The sequence below is a fragment of the Pollachius pollachius genome (assembly GCF_949987615.1).
Source record: "Pollachius pollachius genome assembly, chromosome: 2".
Taxonomy (NCBI): domain Eukaryota; kingdom Metazoa; phylum Chordata; class Actinopteri; order Gadiformes; family Gadidae; genus Pollachius; species Pollachius pollachius.
Window position 1 is genome coordinate 36489938 of NC_136935.1, and position 26937 is coordinate 36516874.

The following is a 26937-nucleotide window of genomic DNA, read 5'->3' on the forward strand; positions in this document are numbered from 1 at the left end:
TGCATTTCTATGATGATAATATTAAGTGTTGATATCCAAACCAACAAAGTACAAAGTAAAACATAGATAACTAGTAGAAAGTAGGAGAGTGAAAGAAAGAGCGGGCCCTGAATGCTAATTATCCTGTGTGTGCCCAGTATTACGTAGATGTTGACACATCTCAGCTGTTGCTACCTGTGTGTGTGTGGGACACACTAGATCTCCATCTCCTGCAAGTCCTACCCCCCACTCAATCGGCTGTTCAAACTCTGATGGGTCTCCCCGTATGCTAACCGCTTTTACTCTCCATCATGTTAATCCGTGCACGTGTGCTTGTTTGGATCCGTAATACTACCGGAGATAATTTGAAGACAAAAGAGATAAGATCTCTTAGATCCAAACAGCCGTATTGATGAGAGCACGAGAGGAAATCAAACACAGTCTCCTTCACCGTTTCCGTGGTGCCACAGAGCTGCACGGAGTGTAGAAGGGTGGAGAGGATGGGCTCAGGACCCCGGACAGCTCCCTGTTCAGAGGCAGACTGGTGGTCTGCCTCAAATCTCGTTCCTTGTGCTCCAACCCTGGCCTGATCACATGGAGAACCAGCAGTATCCTGATAAAGGATCAATGTGGAACCGGGACCGATTGGAACCGCGGCTCCGCTTTAGAGGCATTCAACACCAACATCGACCGTGGAACATCTGACCAATCACAACCTTCGGATTTCGTAACCAAGCACCGGGCCGATAATGCAACCCTGAACATCACACCGCTAAGGGCGGGCGGCTGTCTACTCAGAAGTGCCTTCGTCATAATGACTTTTTACATGCACTGCCTTTTCATGCAGGGTATCGCCTTATCCTACTGACTTCCAACACTGCGTACGTGAGGTTTCTTGGGTGCGTTGGTAATATTCTCACCTTCCAGGATTCATATACCACTGATTTTCTGCATGGAAATGCGAATTCACATGTTTGAGGTAATTCTCTGTGATTTATTGATGCCGCCCGGGGTGTTCATTGCTGTCTGTGCGTGGGGCCTGTACTTATGCCATGCAGGTTAAACAGTGTGTTCTGTTCCAGCCTTCATTTCCTTTCTTCAATCACTGAATAAATTGGGTTTCTTTCCGTTTGTTAAAAGAAAAAGTAAATTTGCAACCCTTTCTTTGCCTCGAGTCGTCATAATGCCCTCATCACTCACAGACACGCACGCACTCACACACAGACAGACACACAAGAACAATTGCACGCACACAAAAACACCCACACAGACACGCACACACACCCACACCCACACACACACACACACCTATTAAGTGAGCTGAAAAGCTGTATTAAATTAATGACATCTACTGTGAGGAATGCCAGCGCTAATATAATATGCATCATCACTCTTTTCCATTAGACTTCTTCAGAGCCATGTTTGCTCACAGATGGCTATCTGTCTCCTTCATCAGCGGTGTGTCTTGGGGGGGGGAGGGGTGATTTGATGAAGGCCAAGATTTAGATAATTGGCTCACTGCCAATCTCATTGGTTTCGGTATCGCCAATGTTAATGTCCATTCGGGGCAGGAGGGTGGACTTTAGGAAAAGAGAAAAAAGGAAGGGTGGTTTAAAAGAGAAATGGAATTGGAATAATGGAGAGAGGGAGAAATGGAGAGGCCTCACGGTTGCCATTAGCAATTCATGGAAATGGTGAGGCAGCTTGAATGAGCGCTCTGCTTTCCGAAAAGGAGTCTTATTTCCTTCTCTCGCCTAACAGAAGAAGATTAAAGACATAACTATAAATTCTGCCTTTTCCCTATTCTATTGAAGCAACTTGCCCTTTTTACCTGTGTTAAAAGCACTGATGAAACCCATTTGTTTATGAACTGGCCGATGCTGCTTTAAATACTTTGTATATTTACATAAAGCTTAACGGATCTAAGACAGTGGTCCTAATCCGTCTCCAAAGACATTGTTTACTTTAGAAATCTGAGCAGAGAACGGTGTAAATCAGTTATCTCTTCCAATCTTTTTGGGAACCCTTCCCTCTCAAATCCGGCCATTGAGAACTGTCTATTCAGAATGTTTCATTCCCCTTTAATAAATATTAACAAATCTGCCCTGACAAGTGCATACAATTTTATGAGAACTATTTAAATATTCATACACAGGGGTAAAACACACAACCATGTCCTTGTGTTACATGAATTGGTTGCCATTCAGCCCGACAGTTTCTTCGGATGCTAGAGCCTACCTGCAGCAGACTGCACAGCGCCTCGGCCAAAGAACTGAAAGTGTAAGGGGGCGGAGAAGCGCAAGGTCTCCGGTTTTGTTACCGAGATATTCGGACGGACACGGAAACTCATTCCAGGGTAGGCAAGATGAAGGCTTGAAAAGACGATATTAACAGATCTATTTCTACAGTGGCCAGTCTACTACACGGGTTGGATTTGAAAATCCAACCCGTGCAGTAGTTTCAAATCAATAATTTGGGATTTGAAAAAACATTTACAGGGCCCTTTGTCTCAGGACGTTGGTGTTTCCGGGCATCGATACGGCTACGGGAAGGGTTTAGTGTTGTGTGCACTCTGGATCTCTATTTAATGAGAACTCCAACAGGATGAGTTGCGGCAGCACTGCGAGGGAAATCAATGTGGAAGAGTCTTGCAATCAGTGCAAAGCATTCCATGCCCCATCGCTTACTCCAACAGGTCCCGTTTACACCTCTGAAGCCACGTCGTAGTCTGGTTTCGTGTCCGACTTTTACCAAGTCGTGATTTGTTTATTTTATTTATTAAAAGCTCGAAGCTCTAAAGCATAGTGGAGAGAAAAAAACCCTTCCCTTCCAATCGATCACCAGTAGCACGTTCGAAGAGGTTCTGCTGAGCAGGTTGTTTCCGATCTAGACACGTTCCGTGTGACATGCGCCGACAGATCCCTGTCCCAAGGAACACGATGGGGTAGAAATAAATCAGAAGCGAAAGGAGGAGCTTGTCTGCCCTCAGCCTTTCGATGTTTATCTAAGGTCTGATTTGTGAAACCAGCCTGACAGTGGATGATAGAGATGTGCTGTTCAACAGACTTTTCAAACCAGGTCAGTACCCCTGCCCTGGTTTATAAGAGGAGAAGATCCATAATTTTTGTATGAGCAACACCTATTTTTGTCCTACAATGACACCTCTGTGAAATGGGTCTAAAGCTCCCGCTGCACGGATCTCCTTAAGAAGCACGTCATTAAAGAGCAATACAAAAACATTAAGTAATCCCAAAGCATTACATTATATATTAGGGGACCTAGCTAGGAGAATACATTTAGTCACGAATGAGTTCGTAAAGCAGGAGTGGATTCCGAAGAACGACGTAAGACTGTACCGTCTAGCTGAGAGGAGAGCTGTCATGTTCATGGAGTTGTAAACTGGTATTACAGAAGATATAGTAGTGCCAACGTGAGGTAAAAATGAAGGATGTGAGGTGGACTCTGGGGCTTATTCTTCAAACCCACGTCTGAATAACTTCATCTTTTAAACTAGGCAACAAACAACCACAGTCACACACGACACACTCAATCTCGCACGCTAATCCACTCCCCGTCTAGTCTGAGATGTCTTCATCTTGTTGTGATTGCACACAGGTTTCTGACTTTGATAAATGTGCTTATTGCCGAAACAAGTGTGTCTATGGTGTGTGTGTGTGTGTGTGTGTGTGTGTGTGTGTGTGCTTTTCCCAAGAGAGATAAAACTCTCCTATACACAACACACATAAGATGCAAATTTATGTTTCCATGGTAGATACTCTCAAACAAATACAGACACACACACACGCACACACACACACACACACACACACACACACACACACACACACACACACACACACACACACACACACACACACACACACACAGGTATGGCAGGGAGTCGAAAGGCACCAGTTACCCACGGAGTCAAGACACGCTGGAAAAGAGAAGGCTGCAGGGCATTGTTAACACACAGATGGAGAGAGAGAGGGGCTGGGGATGAGAGGAGGGAATATAAGGAAGGGAAAGAAGGAGAGAAGACAATAGGGGAGGAGGTAGAAAAGTAGGTGAGAGAAGAGGAGGCTTGAGCTGTAGAGAGCGACAAGGAAAGCAAAGGTGTGAGAGATAGAGAGATGGAGAGAGAGAGATAGAGAGAGGGAGAGAGAGATAATAGGAGGTGGGAGATAAAGACAGAGAGGACTGAACACAGTGAAGTGATAATAAGTATGAAGATGCCTCTCTAACCTGTTCAGTTGGAGTATGGGCTCTGGGCCTTTGTGCATTTGCACGCTCGCAACCCCACGGGCACGCACACGCACACAAAGAGCATATGCACCCACTTAATGAAGCCTGCCCCGTTACGTCTCCCCCGGCGACAGGCAGCACACTTATTTTGCTTTAGTCAGCGACTTGGGATCAGATCCCAGTAAATCGTGATGTATCACACACGCTATCAGATGTGAAAGACCATGAACAAGTAGCAGGCACACACACACAAACACACACACACACACACACACACACACGAATAAACACACGCACACACATAGCAGATGCATACATAAACACAGTGTATACCATTGGATAAAAAAAAGAAAGAAATTCATTTGACAACTTCAAGACGTGTTTTTCCTGTTAAATGTCCCACTCAGACAAAAGGTGGAAGCCAAATCTCAGGAGCATAGTTGGGACAAATAGTAAATTCTTTATGCAGAAAACAATAGCAAAAGAAGCCGTCTTAAAAGACGACAACAGAGACACAAGCAGGGAGTACAGCCACCTGAAGAGCTTGTCAGGAAACCGCTGAAGACAATGTCTTAATTAGGACAGGTGAAGCCAATAATGCTAACGAGGGGGGATCAGGGGGTGCATCCGAATACTAAGTTTATACTATTTTTGTTCAGTGTCTACTACTTGACCGTTAATGTAGTAAGTTCTACAGCTATGCGTAGAACGCCTCAGAACGCTTCCGAACACCACCGAAACGCCACCGGATGTTTGGAGATTACGTATTTCCCCTCTGTGCGCTGCACATCAGATGCCGGCAAAATTAAAGTCACCTGCGATAATTTACCTTAGCTGGAGCCGCTGCTGGTGGTACCGCGGCGGTCTTCTTCTTCGGTTATCAGACTCCGGCTGAATTGTGGGATAGCGTAGTAACCTACCGTTGTATACTGTGGCGGTAGTACGCATTCTGAAACTTTTTGCCTACTACACAATGCGTACTGAGCATTCGGACGCGCTATATTTGTGACGTACTACAAAATGACTACAATATAGCCCTCAAGTATGAGCATTCGGATGCAGCCAGGGAGTATGGAGTGACAGTCATAATTACATTGAGGCTAGGCTAGGCTTTAGCTGCTTCAGGGCTGTGACAATGATATATATATATATATATATATATATATATATATATATATATATATATATATATGTCACACATATACATAAATGTTGACGCCACATTGACAGCTTTGACAGACCCTATCCCTCCATATGGAAGGTCTTGGACACAGAGTTGGTTATCAACAACCGGCTTCTTGTCAGTAAGGGGTCTTGAGAGTATATACACTGGAAACAGTACTTCTAGAATTACAGACCCGGTGGGGGGGGCGGAACAAATGGGATTTCAAATGGGATTTATAACAACTACTCAGTGGTCGATACTTAAACATACAGGCCTATACATCTCTACTGCGTTTTACACAGTACTGTGTTTCCACAAAGTGCATGTTTCACAAAGGTAATATTAGCAAACACATGGATTGAATGGGGATACAAATAAATAAATATGCATTTCCTCTTGGATACTTTCCCAAAATCTGAACTCAATTCACGTTGTGCTTATTTAAATGGACCATTTTGTACTCATAGATTCACAGACCAGCCTATGAATTAAACTTTAATGTTTACCCTCCTAACACAAAGTACTCAGACAGTGATAACAAGCAAGAGCTTCAGAGAGGGAAAACACCACGTTTAAATTTAAAAAGACAAAGGGATGGCAAAATAGCACAGTCAGCATTTTGGATACAGGAAAGTAGTTTTATGTGTAAATAAATGAAATACCACAAAAGAGCATCTCATTTACAGGTTATTATTATGGAGTTGAAGCCAACACAATAGGTGTCGTTTGTAATTATCTTACAGTGTTATTTTATAGTTTCGGGCCGGTTTACTTAGATGACAGTTTTGTTTGTGACATTGTCTCAGTCGAGATGCAAATCAGACTTGATTTTGGTTCGATTCACTGCCTGTCGCTGTGCGGGAGCGGACCGAGATTGGTCAATTTGCCATCAATGGACATCCATTCTACTGCACACAGGGATTCAGCAGCTCCTATAGCTGTACGCTGGTTGGTAAGTGAGTTTGTCCAAACAACCTGCCCGGATTAGGTTGTTTTCTCCATTACTGTCCACAAACTAACAAATATACACGTTTAGATTCTGTGTTTCATTGCGACCACACATGCTCACTGTAAATGACAGACTATACGACGGAGAAGCAAGGAATTATCAATTGGAGCAAAGTTGGCTGCATTAGAGGCCGTGTAACGGACTGATTCTAAATTCTGAGTGCAAAGCAAAATTGTAATATGTCAGGAGGGTAAGTGTAGAAGGGGGTGATTTTTAACTGATTGGAATGCAGCCTAAACGGTCGCTTCTGAATCCAAATGAAGTGCTCAGTTCCCGGTTTTATGAAGGCACGTATAAACCTCTCAGATAGTCTGTGAGCATGTGTGTGAACACAGAATTGTTAGTTTGTGGGCACTATTGGAGAAAATAACCTACCCAGGGCAGTTCGTATGCTCTCACTTTTGTTGAAAAAAACTAAAATACAGCTGTTGGATCTGCTCAACACTCATTTGGAATACAATGGATGTCAAGGGCTCTCACAAACTGCCAAGTGTACACTGTTAGTGAGGTTGAACCATGGCTGAAGTAGATCTCGACATAGACAATGTCAACAATTAACCTGGGATCTTCATAAACCAGCCAAGGAATTGAATACATCAAAATATTGTTGTGGGAATAATATCCCTGGGAAATGTCCTAAGTATCATTAGCATTTTCTAATTTACTCAATGTAATCAAGAGAAGCTTCAGCTGCTGAAAATAGTCAAGGGTTTTTGTAACGAAAGTTATATTCTGAAGTTATTTTGAAAGCTCCCACTAAACCATATTTATGTAATTGATAGGGTTAGGGATATTATAAATGACATGTGTGTTATGTGAAAATAACAGAAGGGGTGTATCATATTTGTGAGCAAAGCCACCCATCTTGTTTCAGACTGACTCATTTCTTTCAATGGCAGTTATTTTGGTCTAAATCGACGGTTGATTGTAGCTCTAAGCACTGCAGCCACTAACAAAGGCTACTGCTCACACGCAGGCACAGAAACACAGGGCATACCTCAGACCTTCCGTTCAGTGTCACACACAACCCAATTAAAAAGTACATTTTAGAGCTCCAGACCTCAGTTACCGTGGTAACGACTCGAGAGTCAAGACATATCACCATTGGAGCATTGGACATTTGGTGGTTTTCATTCAATCTTCAAGAGGGCTAAAGGAAGTCATTACTTCTGTCAGTACCTATGAATCATAACTGTGTGTGTGTGCGTGTATATGCCATTGTGTCCCTCCTACTTAAATAGGACTACCATTTTGAGAAAACAGGTCTCTGCCAACCACGTAGTTAACCACTGCTTCTTAATCCCTGAAGGGACACTGAGGCGAGGTGTGTTTGGCTTTGAGGAGCTCCGTCCGGGCAGCGGTTCATCGATGTTGATGGCTGCCTCCGAGAGTGAGTTAAGCTCCTCACACACTTTTAGTACAACAGTACTAAAAGTGTGGCGCATTTCATATAGGCCAACAACATTGCTTGATATAAAGCTCATATACAAAGAAGTATCACAAAGTTGCCATCGGTCGTTACCATGGGGATAACACGTCCTTCCTTCCTATTACACTCAGGCCATTCTTTTTTTATAGTATTATTTTATAATTGTATCATTTATTGTATGCTATTTTTGGGATGGCTAGCTGGTTGGCCCTTGGCTGTTGGCTTATTTACTCCCAGGAGATTCCTTCTCGTTTGTCAAGTAGAAGTTATTATTTTTATTTCTTTATTCTTAATTCCGAAGCGAAACTGTATGTGTCAATGAAGTAATTCAGAATAACATATTTAGTGAGAGTAAAGTACAATGGAAGGCTGGTACAACAACAACAACAACAAAATTCATGGACCTTCTACACTTGTCTCTCTTGACACACACACACACACACACACACACACACACACACACACACACACACACACACACACACACACACACTACTATGTTAAAGATCATATAAGGTAGCCTCGAAATCCAGACCCACATCTAGAAAGCTGGAGGGTCTGGCAACGAGTAACGAAAATAGCCCAACCTGAGGGGCGGCCTCAAGCATGCATTTGAAAATATCACTGTATGCAAATGCATAACACTACAACCAATCAGAAGAGTACAAGGGGTGATGTATGCAGACCAGCAGAGCTAACCAATAGATAAGACTCTTGCCGTATCCGGTCGGTTAAACAGCAACACTTTTGGCCCGCCTATATCAGATTCACCGATGGGATTGGTTAATATTCTAGGCCAGAGGAAAGTAACTATATTGCTTGTTCCCAGAGTGACTCGCTGAGCAAATTCAAATTGTGCTCTCGCGAGAACTCTGGATTTCCAGGGTACATATAAGGCATAATAGCATGTTAATTAAAAAAGAAAATCCGCTTAACTCCCTTTAAACACATTTAGCACATGTACAGATAGTGTGATGTGATATATATGAAAATATATATGATAAGATAATGTATATTAAATGATTAATTATCTAAATGTATCGTTTTCCATTTGAGAGGTGAGTGACCCTTTATAGTCATTAATCCAACCTGAAATTAAAAATAATAGCATTGGTCGTAACTTCAGTGTGAGTTGAACATTGTTCTGTAAAGGGAAGCTAGGCCAGGTGGTTTTGTGCAATGCAGGACGTTTAGAAACAATAAATCAAATGTACACACACACTGACTTAATGTATTTCTGTGCTAAGCCTGAATTTTTGAGCAGTTCGAAAGCGAGGAGGGCTGTATTGGGGGTAAACATCTGCTAGGTAATGAGTTAATATAGCAGTGCGCAATGCGCAACACTATAATAGTAATAGCAATTATACAAACAATCTTTTTGAAATAAAGTATATAATCCCATTTGTGTGAAGCATTATGTGTGTGTCTTTATTTGTGTGTGTGTATGTGTGCTCATGTGTTTTGTGTTGTAAAATGGGTAGCTATTATGTTGTTTAAATGTGAAGTTGAATTTAAATTTGGCTGTGAGTTACAGGTCAGAGTGATACGATAATGCAGCTCATATGAGAGAGAGAGAGAGAGAGAGAGAGAGAGAGAGAGAGAGAGAGAGAGAGAGAGAGAGAGATTTAATTAGTTGTGAAGCAAGGCCCTGTGTTAGAAAGTTTGCATGCTTATCTCCCTTGGCCTAATTAGTTGTTTGTGCATTTTATATAATCATAATCATTGTGTGACATCGCCTTGCAGTTCATCTGAATACGTTGTGTGTGAGTGAGTTGCGCGTGTGTGCGCGTGTGTTTGTGTTTATGAGATAGATCTGTGCATGGTTGTCTGTATGTATGATTGGATCTCAGTGGGTGAGGGGTTATCCCAGTACACGAGAGAGAGAGAGAGAGAGAGAGAGAGAGAGAGAGAGAGAGAGAGAGAGAGAGAGAGAGAGAGAGAGAGAGAGAGAGAGAGAGAAAGAGAGAGAGAGAGAGAGGTCATATAGAACTGTGTTAAGTGTTTGATGAGTGAGAAGTGAATAGAACCGGTCACACCCATGAACAGAGTCGCACAGAGGAGCACAAAGGACAGATCACGAGGAGGAGAAGAAGAGAGGAGAAAAAGAGAGAGATGTGGTGAGACTTGTGGGGAAGGAAACGCGAGGAGAACAAATTCAACATCAGCCTGGGATGGAGGACAAATGGTGAGTAAAAAACTGCCTGCGGTGCACTTTCAATTCCATCTGATCAAGAACCTACACTTAGGTTTCAAGATCGCATTTCCCTCGTCGACAAATCTATCATTCAAGCGTGAAACACATATCCATGGTAAAGCATCGGCTTGAATAGGTTCTGATGTCACTCAGGCTCTCTGTCCTAGTTCTTCTGCACAGGTCCTCAGGACTTAGGACATCCTGATTGGAAGAATCCCCCCCCTCCCTTACCTCCAAGGTTGGGCTAATTGGAGACTGTGAACTCCATGTTTGGGTGAAGAATGAATGTGTGTGTGTGTGTGTGTGTGTGTGTGTGTGTGTGTGTGTTTGTGTTAGTGTGAACCAACTGCAGCTTGCAGACTCCCTGCCCTTTCGCAAATGGATTAGGTAATCGCTTGTTGTTATTTTCAGATTGACCGTATTAGCTTGAAATCCTGTCAATTTGTTAGTGACATGAGTCAACTAGCCTTATTATATCTAACTGCTTAACACATTGACTGGTTATCTGATTAACTGACAATGGAACATAGTTCATATAAAAGTACATTACTGACCCTGCACAAAGTATACTGTCAAATAAACAATCTATCCTTGCCGTTCATATACAATGTTCATACAATGTACATGGACGGCAAGGACAGAGCAGTCCATGCTCATTCTCTTCGACAGCACTCTGCCCTTTGATAAATGAAATGTGCGAGCCACTGCACTGTCTTGAAAGGCCTGAATGGGTTCTTCTGAATTGTAAGATCATTTTATTCTTTTAACCTCCTGTTTCAGACCACATTGTTTGCGATTACCCAATGTCTGGGTAATCGCGGCATTATCAAACACGAAAAATACATCAAAAGTGTGCTGTTCAATTGAATTTCCTTCCTACGACTAGTACTACTACAGCGAAATAAAGAAATAAGTATTTGATCAAAACCCATACCATTTTTTTAGTTTTTCACAATACTTTAATAGACTAAAATGTTAACAACTATAGCACCCATTCTGTGCTATAGTTTTTAGATCCATTCCTGTTGTGTTCGAAGTCCTTAACAATGATCTCTGTTTAATAAATTTTACTTGGTAAGTATGTTTCCAACCCCCCATTAAGCCCTAAGGGATTTAAAAGTGTTTATATAACTCCCCATCTTCACCCTCTTTTAGCATGATCCAGGAATATGCTGATGACATGCCCCCTAGAAGCGACTCAATCTTTCCGCCACTTCTGCATGGCTTTCTCAAAATAGTCTGGAGTACATTGTTCACTACATTAATAGCATGTATCAGTGTCACGAGCAGGCACATTATCTCGATATTTGAAAGCCTTAAACCAAAACATTGACGGACGGAGATATTTTGTGGCTTTGAAAGTGTATTTCCTCACATCACCTCGGATACAAGCTAACCATCAGTCCGCTATAAGTACATGCATGCATATAGCTTAAAATATATGTCTTCAAAAGGCTTTTAGGACCCCAGGATGTACAAGCACGTTGACTTGCCGTTTCTGTGACCCAGAAACGTAGCAGAACAATACAAAGTGTTGGGTCATAAATTAGACTAGGTTATTTCTGAAACTGTGGGTTCGCGTCCTAAAACTGAACAGCGGTGGGTTGACTGTTGTTTCTGCTATTTTTCTGAGCTTAGCAGCACAAGAAGCAACTTTCTGGCACCTCCTACCAAAGGCAGTGTAATCCTGGAAAGGATTGTCTTTGTTGCTAGAATACTTAATCAACACTTTGATTTGTGCAATTCACAACAATAGACTTCAAACAAAGGAAAAAAAAATTGGGGAGTGAGCAAGTCTTCATAAAAAACTTCAGCTAGAACAATCAAACCACTGCATGCAGCGATCTATGACTCAAGCCACTTGATGATCCTGTTGATGCTGACCGTGTCTCAGTGTTGGGTGTAATGCGTTACAAAGTAACGCGTTACAGTAACGATACTACTTATTTTGGGTAACAAAGCAAAGTAACGCATTACATTTAAAATATCGGTAACTGCACTACTTTACTAGACTATAGTAACGCTCTTTCCTGCATTACCCAAGCCGTGTTTGCCTGCGTGTAAAGTTCTGATTTGTTTTGTGGTGCATGCATGTGTGCTGGCTGTGTGTCTGCAGCGCCTGTCGCCTCGGCCCGTTGCCATAGCGATCGATTTGAGGGACGTAGCTGCTTGTGCAAAGGAGTGTTCAAGTGTTGGAGCGCAGAAGCAGGTGACACAGAAACACCGGATTGTAGAAGACATGCTTCCCCTGTCGACTATTGAATCGCCCAGATTTAGAAAAATACTAGATAAAATACACGCAACTCGCAAGCCAACATCCGACCGGAAAACATTTTCCAATAACCTGAACAAGTGTTATACCGACATGGAATCGAAGCTCAAAATAATTTTCGAGTCCTCCCTGGGTCATGTGTCCACCACCGCGGACATTTGGTCCGCCAACAACAAAAGTTACTTAGGAATGACGGTGCACTGGATAGACAGCATTACTTTAAAACTTGAGAAGGCTGCTCTTGCCTGCAAGAGGGTGAGAGAAAGACACACTTATGATGTCATAGCTTGCGAAATAGATCAGGGTTCATTCAGCCTTTGGACCACATAAAGTAACAGCATGTGTCACCGCCACTTAAGTGCATTTCTGTTTTAATTGTATTTGTCATTGACCACTTAATTTTTGTTCACGTTTCCTAAAGCCTGTGTTTTGAAACTTGTGTGTTGCTACTGATTGACATCACCATAGCCTACTTTCTCCTGTTGTTTGTGGAATTTACAGTGAGACATTTCTTTGTGCAGACAGGGATATTGTTCTTTCATATGGTTTTATATGCTATTTTGTATAGATTTATGCAATAAACTAAGTGATGATAGGGCTATGATGTTTTTCCATGTATCTACAGTAAATTAAGAAATGGGAAAGTAAAGTAATAAGTAGTGAAGTTACTTTTCAAATGCAGTAACTAGTAAAGTAATCTCATTACAATTTACAGAAGTAACTAGTAATAAGTAACTAATTACTTTTTTTGAGTAACTACCCCAACACTGCCGTGTCTGAATGAAGACCCGCGTGACGGACCCCAGAGCATAAAGGTGGGTGCACCCTGCCCCGACCATAGCTAACTACCACCGACGGGGATGCTTGTAGGCTGGCCCCAGTGTGCTGTTTGTCGGGTCAGTGAGCTCGCTCTCTTTGGCTCACACTTCCTGGTCGAGACTTGCGCCAGGCATGTTAATTGGCCGTGAGCCTGCCTCCCTCCTTCCTGTTCCACCTATCCTAATGATACAGGCTTGGGTTCTAGAGAGATCCCCATGGCAACACTGGACACCTGCAGTCGTTATGAAAGTGGGCCAGTCTGACACTTCCAGAGAGAGGGAGAGAGAGAGGGAGAGAGAGAGAGAGAGAGAGAGAGAGAGAGAGAGAGAGAGAGAGAGAGAGAGAGAGAGGAAGAAAGAGAGGGAGAGTGAGAGAGAAAGGGGGAGGGGAAGGGAGGGAGGACTGGATGAAACAATAAAATAAAGGTCATAATAATTTAAACATGCTGTCGAAACATTTTAGTCGTTGGGTCATTCAAGACGGGAACAATTACCCTTACCGAAGGTAGAGATGGTTAATTCTGCCTAAATGAACTTGAGTTAAAATAAGATACACCATGGTACAACTTTGAAATCTAATTGCTAAATTGATCAATTATGTTCCTTGGAAATGTCAGTGCTGCCCTTGTAAAGGTTAATGTTTTGGTTCATCTGGAGATGGTTGAGTTCATTATGTTGTGCACATTCTCAACAGTCTGTTCAGTCCTCTCACCACAGAGCCAATTTGCGTCGTCTCAGCGCCTCAGCGACATTTTTGCAATCACACATTTGTGATAAGCGTTTCGGTTGTGGTAAAGACGCTCACACTAAATTGGGAAGCACCCATTCCAAAGATAAGACCAAATTGGGTCTGGTAATGCCCCTAGCATGTATCAGATCCCACTGGCTGTTGCGGGGGCTGTTTTGCCTCTTGCTGCAGCGACCCACAGGTGGGGTGCCTGTAGTTCACCACACGGCTGCAGCTCTCACAGCAAGCAATCATCTCCCTGGAGCCGGCAGGGCGCTGGGTGGCAGGGGGCGGGGGAGGGCCTTCAGGCTCCCAAGGACACCACGGGGAATGGGGTCATTTCATTTCTCTGTCCAGTTTCATCTCGTGTTCAATCTTTTGTGTGACCTTCTATTATTTTCCTTATTTTGATCCTCCCTCCCTCCACCTCATTCTTGGCTCCCTCCTTTCCTCCTTTCCTTCGTGATATCCTCCATCCCTCTCTCCTTCGTTACTTCCTTCTCTCCTTCCCTCCCTCCACCCCTTCCCCCCGGTCTCTTTCATGGTGTGGCCGTGTGTTGGACCCTAACCATCCTAATGTGATTAAGTAATGGGATGCTGACCCATCACATCGGCCCTCCTCCATGGTGGTGGGGAGGTGAAGAGGGGTCTGCCGATGGTTCAGCAGTCTGTTATGCAGGAACAGGTGGTGGTGTTGGTGTGGGGGGGGGTGCAGCTGTCCACTCTGGTGGAGTCAGTAATGTATCTGGGGTTATACTGCCAATCTAATTGGCAAGCGCATTCCCCTCCTCTTCCTCTGCGACTCTGTTAGAGAGCACACTCAGCAACACACAGGCAATAGGCTGAATTCGATTCATGCTCTGTTGTATCGAGATCTGGAAGCTGTGTGTGTGTGTGTGTGTGTGTGTGTGTGTGTCTCTGGATGCATGGACCAATCTGTTTTTGTTCACTGATAATAATCTCTCTCCATACCTATTATTTTCTTGCTTAATCAGTGTGTGTGTTTTTGTGTGTGTGTGTGTGTTAATGTTGCAAGAGACAAAACATAGCATGTGTAGGCAAAATATTTGTGAATAAACAAGTATCCATTGAAATGCTAAAGCTGAACAATGCAACCCTGCAGTAAACAGACAGAATTTTTTTATAAATACATTCAATTCATTCGACTTTAAACACATACACATGCACCGCAGAAGGAGCAATTAACTGAGTTGGGATATATTGCCAGGGAGATGTATTAAGGGAAGAGAGAGGAGGAGAGAGAAGGAGGAAGAAAGAGAGAGAGAGAGAGAGAGCGAGAGCGAGAGAGAGAGAGAGAGTGTGTGTGTATAGATCTATGTGTCCATGATATTTATTATGGGACAGCCAGAGAGCGAGAGGGAGCGAGAGCGAGAGGGAGCGAGAGCGAGAGAGAGAGCGAGAGTGTGTGTGTGTGTGTGTGTGTGTGTGTGTGTGTGTGTGTGTGTGTGTGTGTGTGTGTGTGTGTGTGTGTGTGTGTGTGTGTGTGTGTGTGTGTGTATAGATCTATGTGTCCATGATATTTATGTGTATCTCTCGTAACCCTGTCCACCCACCTGCTTGCACCTAGGACATAAAGCAAAAGGCCACAGCTGCCCTAAACGCAAACAACACTAGCCTTAATCATCCCCCCAGTGGCCAATTACAGCTCACCACTGCACCCTCCCTGGCCATTCACAAGCTCCAAATGTGACCACCATCCCAAAGAAACACAATGCTGCACGTTTTAGTACGGGAATGTGCATGCGCACACACATTCACAGGGACACACACACACACACACACACACACACACACACACACACACACGGTTTAATGTGGGGGTAGGCTCCACCGGGCAACATTAGCCCATCAATGGCAAAGCTGTTCCCGTCTTTGGCCTTGTGGCAAACTTTAACTAGGTAGTCTCAGTGAGCCTATTGTTGTCCCTCAGCCTCCCTTTCCCTCTGTCCGCTTCCCTGTTTGTCCCTGCATGCCAAATTGACAGGCCATTTGTCTGCCTGTCTGTTTATTAGCCTGGCTGGCTGTATCTCCCTGTACCTGCTTGCCCCGTCTGTCATGGCACAAAACAAGTTCTTTCTTTCTTTCTTTCTTTCTTTCTTTTAACAAAGTCCTTGCTTTGTCTGCCTGGCGCTCAAGTCATTTTGAGTGGGTTATTTGGGGATGGGGTAGAGGAGCACAAATGCAAGTACAGACCGGCACATGCACAAGCACACACACACACACACACACACACGCACAGACACACACACTGACACACACTGAAACACACACACACACACACACACACACACTCACCTATTATCCACTCTCGCATTCAGCACGCAGACAAATGTGCAGATGCATACAACATACATGTACACGCATACACACACCGACATACACTTTGACAAACAATTGAAAAAAACACAAGACACACCCACACACACAAATATTTGGCGCAGAAAAGTGGTTTGGTCGATGGCAAAATCAAGTCCTCATATTGTACTCAAAAGTCAGTGACTTCTCGCAAAAGAAATCCACAGGTGCTAGACAATAGTATTGAATAGTGTTTTATTTTTTCAGAAAGAAATCTAGCCTAGTCTGTACTGAAGTTCATCATCGTTAAATCTGTGGCCAAATGCTCTCTCGTTGAGATTCCCGCCAGAAACTCTGCAATAACCTAATAGTCATAGGCTCATGTGGCCGGGGCATGCAGGGCTTTACTCCATTACCATGGAGAGCTCAGAGTTTAGACCAGGAACGCCGGTTTCAACGTTTGGAAAAAAACTCATCTGGCTCCCCCTGTTTCTCCCTGCGGCTTCAGACAAAGAGAGCTGATTCCATCTGCAGCAGCGAGCCCGTCAATTGAAAGAGAATAATTGCAACGGCCCGCCCCCACCACCACCACCACCAGCTCCCAGCGACGAAATCCCGAGCACCGCTGCCAAAGTTTCAGCACAATCTGAACGAAAAGGGGGTAGAACTGGCTTAACGAGAAAGGATTTTGACTGCGGTTGTTGCTGTTGTGTACTGTCCTCGTGTTTGTGCCAAACAGAAAATCAATAAAGGGTGCTTTTAAAAATCAACCGCTTTTCAAAAGAGACGTCGAAACACTTTGTGGTCGTGGGTTGTTTGCTCTGTTTGTGAGGTGTGAGGTGAGGTGGACAGACCCGGGGACGCCATGGACATTCAAAACAGAAGACCGGCCCTCTTATACGTTAGCAGATCTAGTATGAAGAGGGAGGAGATCCATCAAGAGCCTTTCCTTTAATTTCGTTGAATGGTTGGCCATGACAATTCTAGACCTTTCTATTTCATGACTATTCATTGGCAAAATCGTTTCTCTCGTGGACTGCATTCAAAACAGGACTGCTGGGAGCAAACATCCATCTCTCTTTTTATGTCTCAACAAGACACAAATAAATGATTTATCGTGGTCAATCCAGTGTACTCAACATGCCCAACACCTGAGTTCTGTCTTGGTCTATGACTGCTGAGGACGGTTCTGAACTGATGAATGCTGCCACGGTGCTGTTGGTAAGAGTTATGGTTCAAATGTTGTTTTTGCAAGTAACGCCATTGCCTTTCATAAGCTTTTAGTGGGTGAAATGTGAGAGAGAGAGTGATTTTCTGTTCTGGTTGGCTGTGCCTGACTCTGTATGAGCCAATGGAGGCTTGGATGTTGTTTACTTTTTCTTTGGTCTATACTCCAACATAAACGAAAATTCAAAACTACAACGCAAAGACCCATTTTTCTTCAAACCAAAACAAAGCGTTGAAGGAAATTGTGCTGACAGTCACATGTAAAACAATAAAAATACATATGAGACGCGATTTCAATAAAAGCGGTGACAAAACAGGCCCAGGTGACGAGAACGCAGCAGAATGAAAACAGAACAACGACAATAAAACAATAAGGAATTAAAGTTGTTCCTGTCAGTCGTAGACAAAAGAAAGAAAAGGCAGTCTTGTTTTAATTACATCTTTCTGATTGTTTTGGAGAAGACAAGGTTAGCGTCTAACCCTGAAGACATGATGTGCAAAGAAAGAGCATTTTCTTTGTCATTATTCAATTCAATTCTCGCCGTTATATTTCAACAGAGAGAGATGTCCCGGAATGGGTAATCAATAAGACAGCAGGCAGCTGTCCCAGGCAGGGCGCTGTGAGATTGGCCATAGGGACAGGACGATATATAGAAACATATCGCACAACCGATTAATGTTCCAATGTCAACCCAATGACAAACAACATCAAAGAGATAAAGACCCTTGGGGGAGTCTAAAGAGAGCAGTCTGTGATTTAAGGTGTAGTTTTTAAATGCAAAGATCGATATTAAATTGGCATGATAGGATTTTAAATGTGCATTTAAATATCTTTTCATCAAATCAGGCATCCATTATCATAAAAACGTTCTTCCACTATCTTATTCATTCTCGGCCGGCTGCTCTACAGAGAAGCTTTCATCTCAAAGGGTTTGGCTCAGGGCAAACCTGACAACCTGTTTGATTAACACTGCCTTGGCTGCGCAGTAGATAGCTCCTGGACTAGCCCAGGCAGCCCCCCCACCCATCAGGGCAGATTCATACCACCCTGTGTGCATGTGCGTTTGTGTATGCTTGCACTTGCTCAAGCACTGTGTTGCGCTTGCGTTTGCATCGCTGTCAGAGTATATGGCGTGTTATGGTGCTATCCGTCAGCAGAAACGTACGGCTCACTGACACGGACGAGGCTAACCAGCCCTTGCACGACAGCGCTCCATCGACGTGACCACGGACGAGGCTGGTTTGAGTCAATACGGCGATAATGGCCTTACGCCTAATCTATGGGCTAACCGGAGAGATTGTTAGGGGAGAATACAGTTCTCTTAAATATTTTAAACGGTTCAGGGTTTAAACGGGTAAATACGATATTGTTATCTCTCCCTTGCAGGGACATTATCAGTTGCCATGTTCTGCAATTTAAATTCTTCCTTAATACCATCCATACTAAATAAATGGGGTTAGTTAAAGCAGCTTGAATGATGACATTTACGTGCAACACATTTCTTTCCTTGTTGGAATTCCAGGAATCACATTGACACTTTAAGGGAGCGGAAATGTCAAAAGCTATCATTCAATTGTAGCCGTCCCAGCATACAATTACTGGAGGAGGTGCTATTACTGTCGACTCTTGAACAATAGGTTTTCAATTCCGCTCAGGAAAAAGGGCAAGCGAGTGAAACAAAAATTACATTTCACACTCAGAATGAACAAGGATATACTAACAATGAACAAAGCAATTTCGAAAACCAGGCGAACGAAAAGGAAGGTATTATCGCAATATCCCTTAAACCCAGAGACAGCTCGCAATACGCAAAATAAACAACGATTCCAAAATATTAAACGGGACATTTGAACAGCAACAGAAAAATAATCTGTTGGATTCATCCTGCGCGCCGAATCTGTGAGGTGTTGGCACAAATTTTCGAGCAGGATGTGCAGTAGCATGGCGTTAGCGATAGCTCGATGTTAGTATGACTCACCCGTGCAGCTCTTTGACGGACATGGAGATCTTCAGGTTGTGGCCCAGCACGTGGAGGGCAGTCAAGATGTCTGCCCACTGGACCATTTCCCCCAGGGGCCCGCCCTTCAGGACCTTAGGGCTGAACACGTCTCCGGACTCCTCCGTTAGGAAGCCCACGTGGACCAGGATCTGAGTGGAGAAACACCGGGGCACGTTCATTACATTCATTCTTGGGAGCAGACCGCTTCCTATCCAATGCAACTTACAAGTCAGGCTGGGAACAATAAAAATCTGGAACCAGAAAGATTGGAAACAAGAAAGCTATTCAAATTGGATCAGCCTCAAAACACCGCCGCACAGCCTAGTTAGAAACATTGTGTGCAGAGCAGTTCTACATTTTATAAATATATGTTTTTAATTATAAAAATAAAGATACGAAATACACATCATGCAGGCCCTCCAGTATTTCACAACGTGTCAAATCAACAAACATCAACCAAACCCTGCAATATTAAGCAAGCTTGCATATTAGTTTGCATATACAATCACACTATTGCTCGTGCTTCACTAATAATCACACTTCCCCACATGGAACGTACTGTCAAAAACCCAACCACCCCTCCTTTATAGTTATGAACAAGCAGGCATGTCTACCAACGTCTCAATTACTTTTAGTGTATGTATATATAATAGGGGTGAAACAAATCCCAAAACTCATGTTTCAGTACGATAGGGCATGATGGTGTCATAGTTAGACAAAATAAATGTCTACTTTCTTTTTACTGTATTTTCGTTTTCGTTATAATTAAAGAAACAACATTGCAGGCTTGAATTCCAGAATCCCATGGAAACACAAACAAAACACTGCTTTGTAACATAAAACATAAAATTGTCCTTTAAACACAACTGCGACAAAAAACGCATCAGCAGCAAATAGCAAATTCCAGTCTCACAGCAGTGCCTTAGGCGAAATAGGAACACTTGAAACAATTAGTATGTCCCCATTAAACAAAGTGTCCCAGTCTGGCGTGGTGAAATGAGCAGCAAGGCAGCTCTCGACGCAAGGGAAGGCTTTTCTGACATCATGTCAAGGTTTTTTTGGTTTTGTTGTAAAAGACAGGTGTAACTGTCTGGGTAGTATAGTATATATATGTATATACATATATATACATATATATACTGTACACTTTTTTTGATAACTCATTAGTGCGACTTTATTGCAAGAAAAACACACACACACTCACACACACACACACACACACACACACACACACGCACACACGCACACACAAATCATTGCATATTTCACCATATTTTGGGAGAAATGCTGCTGCGAAATCAAGCCTTTTCGGCCACAACAATCACAAGATCATCCCGAAGGGACTGATCATGTTTATTCAACAGAACAGATGTTGCATATTTATTATGGATATCATCATGCTTGATTATTTCATACGGCAATGGTTTTGGGTATATTTTGTTGCCTCAATCAGGTGTAGAAGAAAAGGACTTCTAGGGAGCAGTTTTTCGCTGTGAGAAAGGATAAAGATGCATTAAGGACTTATGAATTACTACACCTGCCACGACTGACACATAGCCAGGTATCAGACACACTCACTGAGTAGATTCATTGTTTATAGCCTAGTGAGCTATGTCTCGAAATGCAAAAACGGATCTGCTGAAACAGTAATGTTCCACAGGTGCAGAAGGTTTCTGTGTAAGGAACTTGATGGCTGATCACCATCTGTCTGAAGGACAAAGTAAGGGAAACATATTAAATATTAGTTTGAAACACCAAAGCCGTCATAACTTACTCCTCTTGTACACAGACTTCCTCTGTGTCTGCCATGCAGCCCATCTGAAACACTGCCTTAGTTTCACGCAATATTTATCAACATATGTGTGGAAATGTGTATTTACCGTCTATCATGCTGTCTGTCAAAACACTAACTTTAAAGCGATCCATTTCAATTGAGTTAATGAGTTGAGTTAATGAGTTTGGGAAAAATCCAAGCTGTGAAAAATCAGCTTGAGAATCTCATGACGATTTTTGCTCTCACTCTCTCTCTCTAGTATCATTCAGTGGCTTGGTGTCAACATAGTCTTTTGCATGGCACACCTTTTTCTTTTTTTTTATCTCTCTCTAAAAGTTAGAGAGCGACTGTGTGTGTGTGTGTGTGTGCGTGTGTGTGTGTGTGTGTGTGTGTGTTTTATGCTGTCCAAACATGCATATTCTACACTTCAAACACCTCAATTAGTGGTTTCACACTTCAGTTCAGAAAACATAAACTAATTAAACTCATCCTTTACTACTCCTTGTGCAGGCATATGCTGCGGACAGGAACAGTGTAAACACATGACAATGCAGCTTTTCACTGCGTAATACAGAAGAGCATCACAGCCTGACCCTGTCCCATGCTGAAATACCTAGGTCAGGTTCCTTCTGCCCAACACAGCGGTGGAAGTAGAAGGGGTCTGTGTAGTTATCTGTAGTGCCACTAGTGAAATATGAAGGACTTTTACCATCACCTCATAAAGCCCTTTATTATTAGAATTTTGGATTACATTTTTAGAATCTGCTTATTTACATGAGTGATGATTAAAATAATAATCCATCCCAAACGGACTCGAAAAATGGATGCTGAATTTTGAATTGTTTCCAACTACTCCATCACCGCAGCCATAGGTCTAAACTCACTACCGCACTGCTGGCCCACCTCCTTGCACAGCTCTCATATATGCTGCGAGAAAATTGCCTTTTGATGGGTTATTATCGAAATCATTTCTCATTGTTTTCTCTCAGACAAAAAACTGAAAAATGGACAGTGGCCCGGTCCACTGTTTGTGTTTGTTTTTGCACTTGTATGTGTGTGTTTGTGTGCTAGGTTTGTGTGTGTTCGCACGTGTGTGTGTGTGTGTGTGTGTGTGTGTGGGTGGTGTGTTTTTGTGTGTGTGGACGAGTATGTGTGTGTTGGATTTGTGTGTGTTTGTGTGTGTGTGTTTGTTTGTCTTTTTGCACATGTGTGTGTGCGTGTTTGTTTGGTGTGTGTTTGTTTGGTGTGTGTTTGTGTGGTGGGCGTGTGTTTGAATAAATCCTATATCCTGTAGCTCTGTGGGCTCTGTGGGGAATCATAAAAACCTTGCTCGAGGAGCCACTCTCTGTGTCGCCTCCACTGACTTCCATCAGCCAAGAGTCACTGTCTAGCAATGCTGCTAGATTACCCTACTCTAACACACACACACACACACACACACACACACACACACACACACACACACACACACACACACACACACACACACACACACACACACACAAACATACAGACACACACACATGCAAACATAGACACACGGACACATAGTAACGCGCGCATACAGATTCACACATCCACACACACACACACACACACACACACACACACACACACACACACACACACACACACACACACAAACCTCTTGATAAAGGGGACCTCTTTCAGAGTCCACACACACAAACACACACACACACACACACACACACACACACACACAACACACAGACACACACAGACACACACACTGTGCAGTCCTGGAGTGGATCGCTATGGAGTGGCAAAGGGGGAGATATGAAAAGGAGAAAAGTGGTCTTTTAAAGCCAAGCCCATTGCATGATCGTTAATATTAAAATATTCCATATCATTTCAGGAGGCCCTCATTAAATCTGCGCTTTCACAAACAGAGCGGCGAGATTCTTTGCATTGATGAAGCAGAAGGCACACTCTCTTTCATACACGCTTCCCTGGTGTGGGGAGTTATTCAGACTGGCATGAAAAGTCCTTCTGATTTAATAAGCGGGCTCTATTACTTTTCGGTTTATTCTGGGGAAAAAAGAAAGCAGATAAGTGAAATATAATTACAGTTGGGGCGGTGGCAGATGGCGGACGGGAGTGTGTGACCAGCTCTCTATTTGTTCTGCAGGTTTGGCACGTTGTGCTGGAAGACGTGCCACACAATCATGGCCGCCTCACGAAGAGGCACAACAGAAGAGACACTGTGATAAAGCAACGTATTATCAGATGTGGCAAACACAGCCATGCAGAGAGAGAGAGAGAGAGAGAGAGAGAGAGAGAGAGAGAGAGAGAGAAGGAGAGAGAGAGCGAGAGAGAGAAGGAGAGAGGGAGAGAGAGAGAGAGTGCTAGACAGCGATAGTTTTAGACAGAGATAGAGCTAGACAGAGAGAGAGAGAGAGAGAGAGAGACAGAGAGAGAGAGAGAGAGAGAGAGAGAAGGAGAGAGGGAGAGAGAGAGAGTGCTAGACAGCGATAGTTTTAGACAGAGATAGAGCTAGACACAGAGAGAGAGAGAGAGAGAGAGAGAGAGAGAGAGGACAAGACAAAGATAGAGAGAGGGAGGACTAGACAGAGACAGATAGAGACAAAGGGAGAGAAAAGTGAGTCAATATTTTTTTTAATCAACTCGTGACAACCTGATACTTGTGAATTGGGTCTTCAAAGAGTGCACAGTAAGTGCTGTAATTATTTCTAGCTTTGTATAGCTTTCTTTGTCTCCATTTGTATTGCCAACGTTCAAAGTCTCTCCTGCAGGAACAAAAGCAACACACTCCTTGCCCGAGCCTGGGCATTGATGTGTGCAATGGTGGTATGGAATTAAAGGTGCTGTTATGTGTTCCAGTCACCTGGACACCAGCTGATGTCTCTCACTGGTTCCTGCCAGTTGGTTCTGAATCCAGACTGAAGCAGACATGATATGTGGGGTCTCAATGGTGACGGTGGAATCAGATCAAAATAAATCACGCCCGCCTTGCTCTTCTGACTTATCATTCTGACTTATTGTTCGCTTGAGATACTGGGTTGATGGAATTATTGTTTCCAAGAGCTGGAACGTCCATCTCTGATGTACAAATTAATATAAAGTAGAGAGAATGACAAGTTGGTAACACTCAATTAGTACAGATACAGTCACAAAAACAAAGGATTATTCTCTGCAGATTGTTGAGGATGGCTAGACCTGTATTGAACCTGTAATAAATTAGAGACGGCCTCGATCTTGTCCAAGCAGAATTTATGTTTTGTGAATCTTGCTCAGAATAATTCTAGAAGAAATGAGCAGTACAGCCACGCTACATTCACCGTGATTCGTTAAAAACAACACGCTTCAATTCCTTCCTTGCATCGCCTTACACAAAATGACCCCAAATCCGCACTCTTCGTGTCCTCCAGCTCTACGTTTAATAAATTTAGGGGGTTGAATCTTCAACAAGAGGAAAAGATTTCAACACAGAAAACCTTGTGAATTCACCACCAGCAGAATAAGCCTTTTTGAAAAGTGTCTGTGATCAAAACAAGGAGCAATGCCCACCAGAGAGTCTGCCTGCTGCCTCCTCCTGGACCATGAGCAGTCTGAAAGGTTGAAGCACAGCCCTGGCTGACACAACAAAGAGGAGCAGCCGGCTCCCAGCCACCCTGACGACAGCAGGGTGGCGGCTTGAAGGATGAGCTCAATGCTGAGGCCTTCGCAGAAAAGTGCTATCTCACCGCAAGCCAGGTCCCAGTAGAGACCGTCAAACAGACACACAAGCGCGCGCAGTGTCAGAAGCCCACAAATCACATCCACACACACACACACACACACACACACACACACACACACACACACACACACACACACACACACACACACACACACACACACACACACACACACACACACACGTGTACACAGTTGACGAATCCAAAAAAGCAGTATGTGTGTGTGTGTGTGCCCGTATGTGCCCGTTGGTACCCACGGGACGAGGAGCACGATCTCGCCCCTCCTGTCTGCTCACTCCCTCCGGGGAGGGGCAGAGCCAAAGGAGTGCCAGCTCAGAGACAGACGAGCAGCTCGGATCAATCTCACCAAACACACTGACTGGAGGGTGTGAAACCACACGCTCAACCCAGACCTGGGTCTGGAACTGAACTGTGTGCGTCAAACAAAATCAACAATGGTTTGTTTCACACAAGATAAAATGGACCGTTTTTTTTGCGACCAAAATCCTACGCATCGGGCTTCTGTCCTCGAAGTGTGCGCATGGTGCTCGGTTTAAATAGTCAAACTTTCCCGTATGCCCCCCAATATGCAGCTCCCTGCGACTGGTTGACAATACCACGTGAACGGCTAAGTCAGTGCCTTGTGTCTGTGAATCTTTCCTACCAGAGATGATATTTATAATTTGTGACTTGTCCTACGACTGTTATTTTACATTTCACATATCACTCTTTAAAAGGGTGTAGGATGGTGGTGCTGAATCGATGAGAGCATTTCAAGCGAGTCAGTTTGTTCACAAGAATCCTTTTTACTAAGACACTTAGAAACAAAAAGAAAAGGACAAGAGGTCGGGGCCACGTTGCAAGGACTCACGTACAGACTCTTCAGATTGTTCTTCTTGTACACTCAACATACCCACACACAGGCAAGGCCAAACGTGAATATTTCCTACCTGTAGAATAGGGCCTTTATGTGAGTTTCAGTCACGTGATTATGATGACACGCGAAAGGGGCGCGATTTCAAATGGAGGTCAGGAAGTAAAATGGCGAGTGCGTCTATGGTGGAAACCGTTACAGAGGGTCCGTATTGTAAGGATTTAGAGCCCGTTTCTTGACAAAGATACAAACAATTAATTAGTAAATATGTTGGCCGTGATCTGTGTCTTATAAAGAAGAGTGAGTATTCGGTAGAACCTAAGGGTTTTCCGACAATCAAGGCTGTGGACATCACTAACTATCTGATCCTTCAGACATCATTCTATACAAAACAGCAGATGAAAGCCTATAAAAGTATGGAGGCATACACATTTTTTTGTCAGCATTCTACACACTTTTTCCATCTAGTTTCGACTGGGTTTTTTGATTGTCGGTGCCGTTAAAAGCATCATTTAGAATCGTTCACTACTTTAACGACACCGACAATCCAAAAACCTAGTCGAAACTCGGTGGAAAAAGTGTGTAGAACGTGCGCAGCTTTTAATTCTTCGCCAACTACAGAGTTTGATATGTACGATCAAAAACCCCATGTTATATCCCAGACAGTTGACCGATGGAACCAGGACTTATTCTTCAGAGGTCTATTGTTATGACCTGAGTGTGATCTTTGTGAGTTCTGCCTGTTTGGAAGATGTGTATTGAAAAGATTAAATAACATTGAGAAGACGGATTAATACATGGTGGTTTATTTACAAAATTACATTTTTCAACAATTGTTATAACTACAAGAACATGGTGTGCAATATTAAATTGGAATGCATTATATTACATATAATACATATTGGCAGTACATTTGGACTAGGAGAAAAATATTACACTTGAATTTAGTATTTAATATGCTAGTATTTAGCAGTATATTTAGTATTGAAGTATAGTATTTAAATATTTTTCCTCCTCCTTCCCCCTCCCCCCCCCCCCCCCCTCCTCCTTACTCCAATGGGACGACAGACTCCAAAAGATTAGACAATACACAACAAATTACCCAAATCTTGTCAATCAATGCTAGTGCCTCGCCTGGTTTTGTTGCCATGTTCTCTATGGGCATAGCCCTTCTTTGCAGAATCTGATA

At 43.3% G+C, this 26937-nt stretch overlaps 1 protein-coding gene across 1 annotated transcript in view; it reads right to left on the reverse strand.

Moving 5' to 3' along the window:
- The window catches only part of LOC307070597 (alpha-1,6-mannosylglycoprotein 6-beta-N-acetylglucosaminyltransferase B-like), a gene marked incomplete at both ends in the record, with an annotated part of 126674 nt that overhangs the window by 33191 nt on the left and 66546 nt on the right, over window positions 1-26937 (reverse strand). The window contains 1 exon segment of the mRNA XM_079729108.1: window positions 19361-19530. Coding sequence (XP_079585234.1) covers window positions 19361-19530 — 170 coding nt within the window.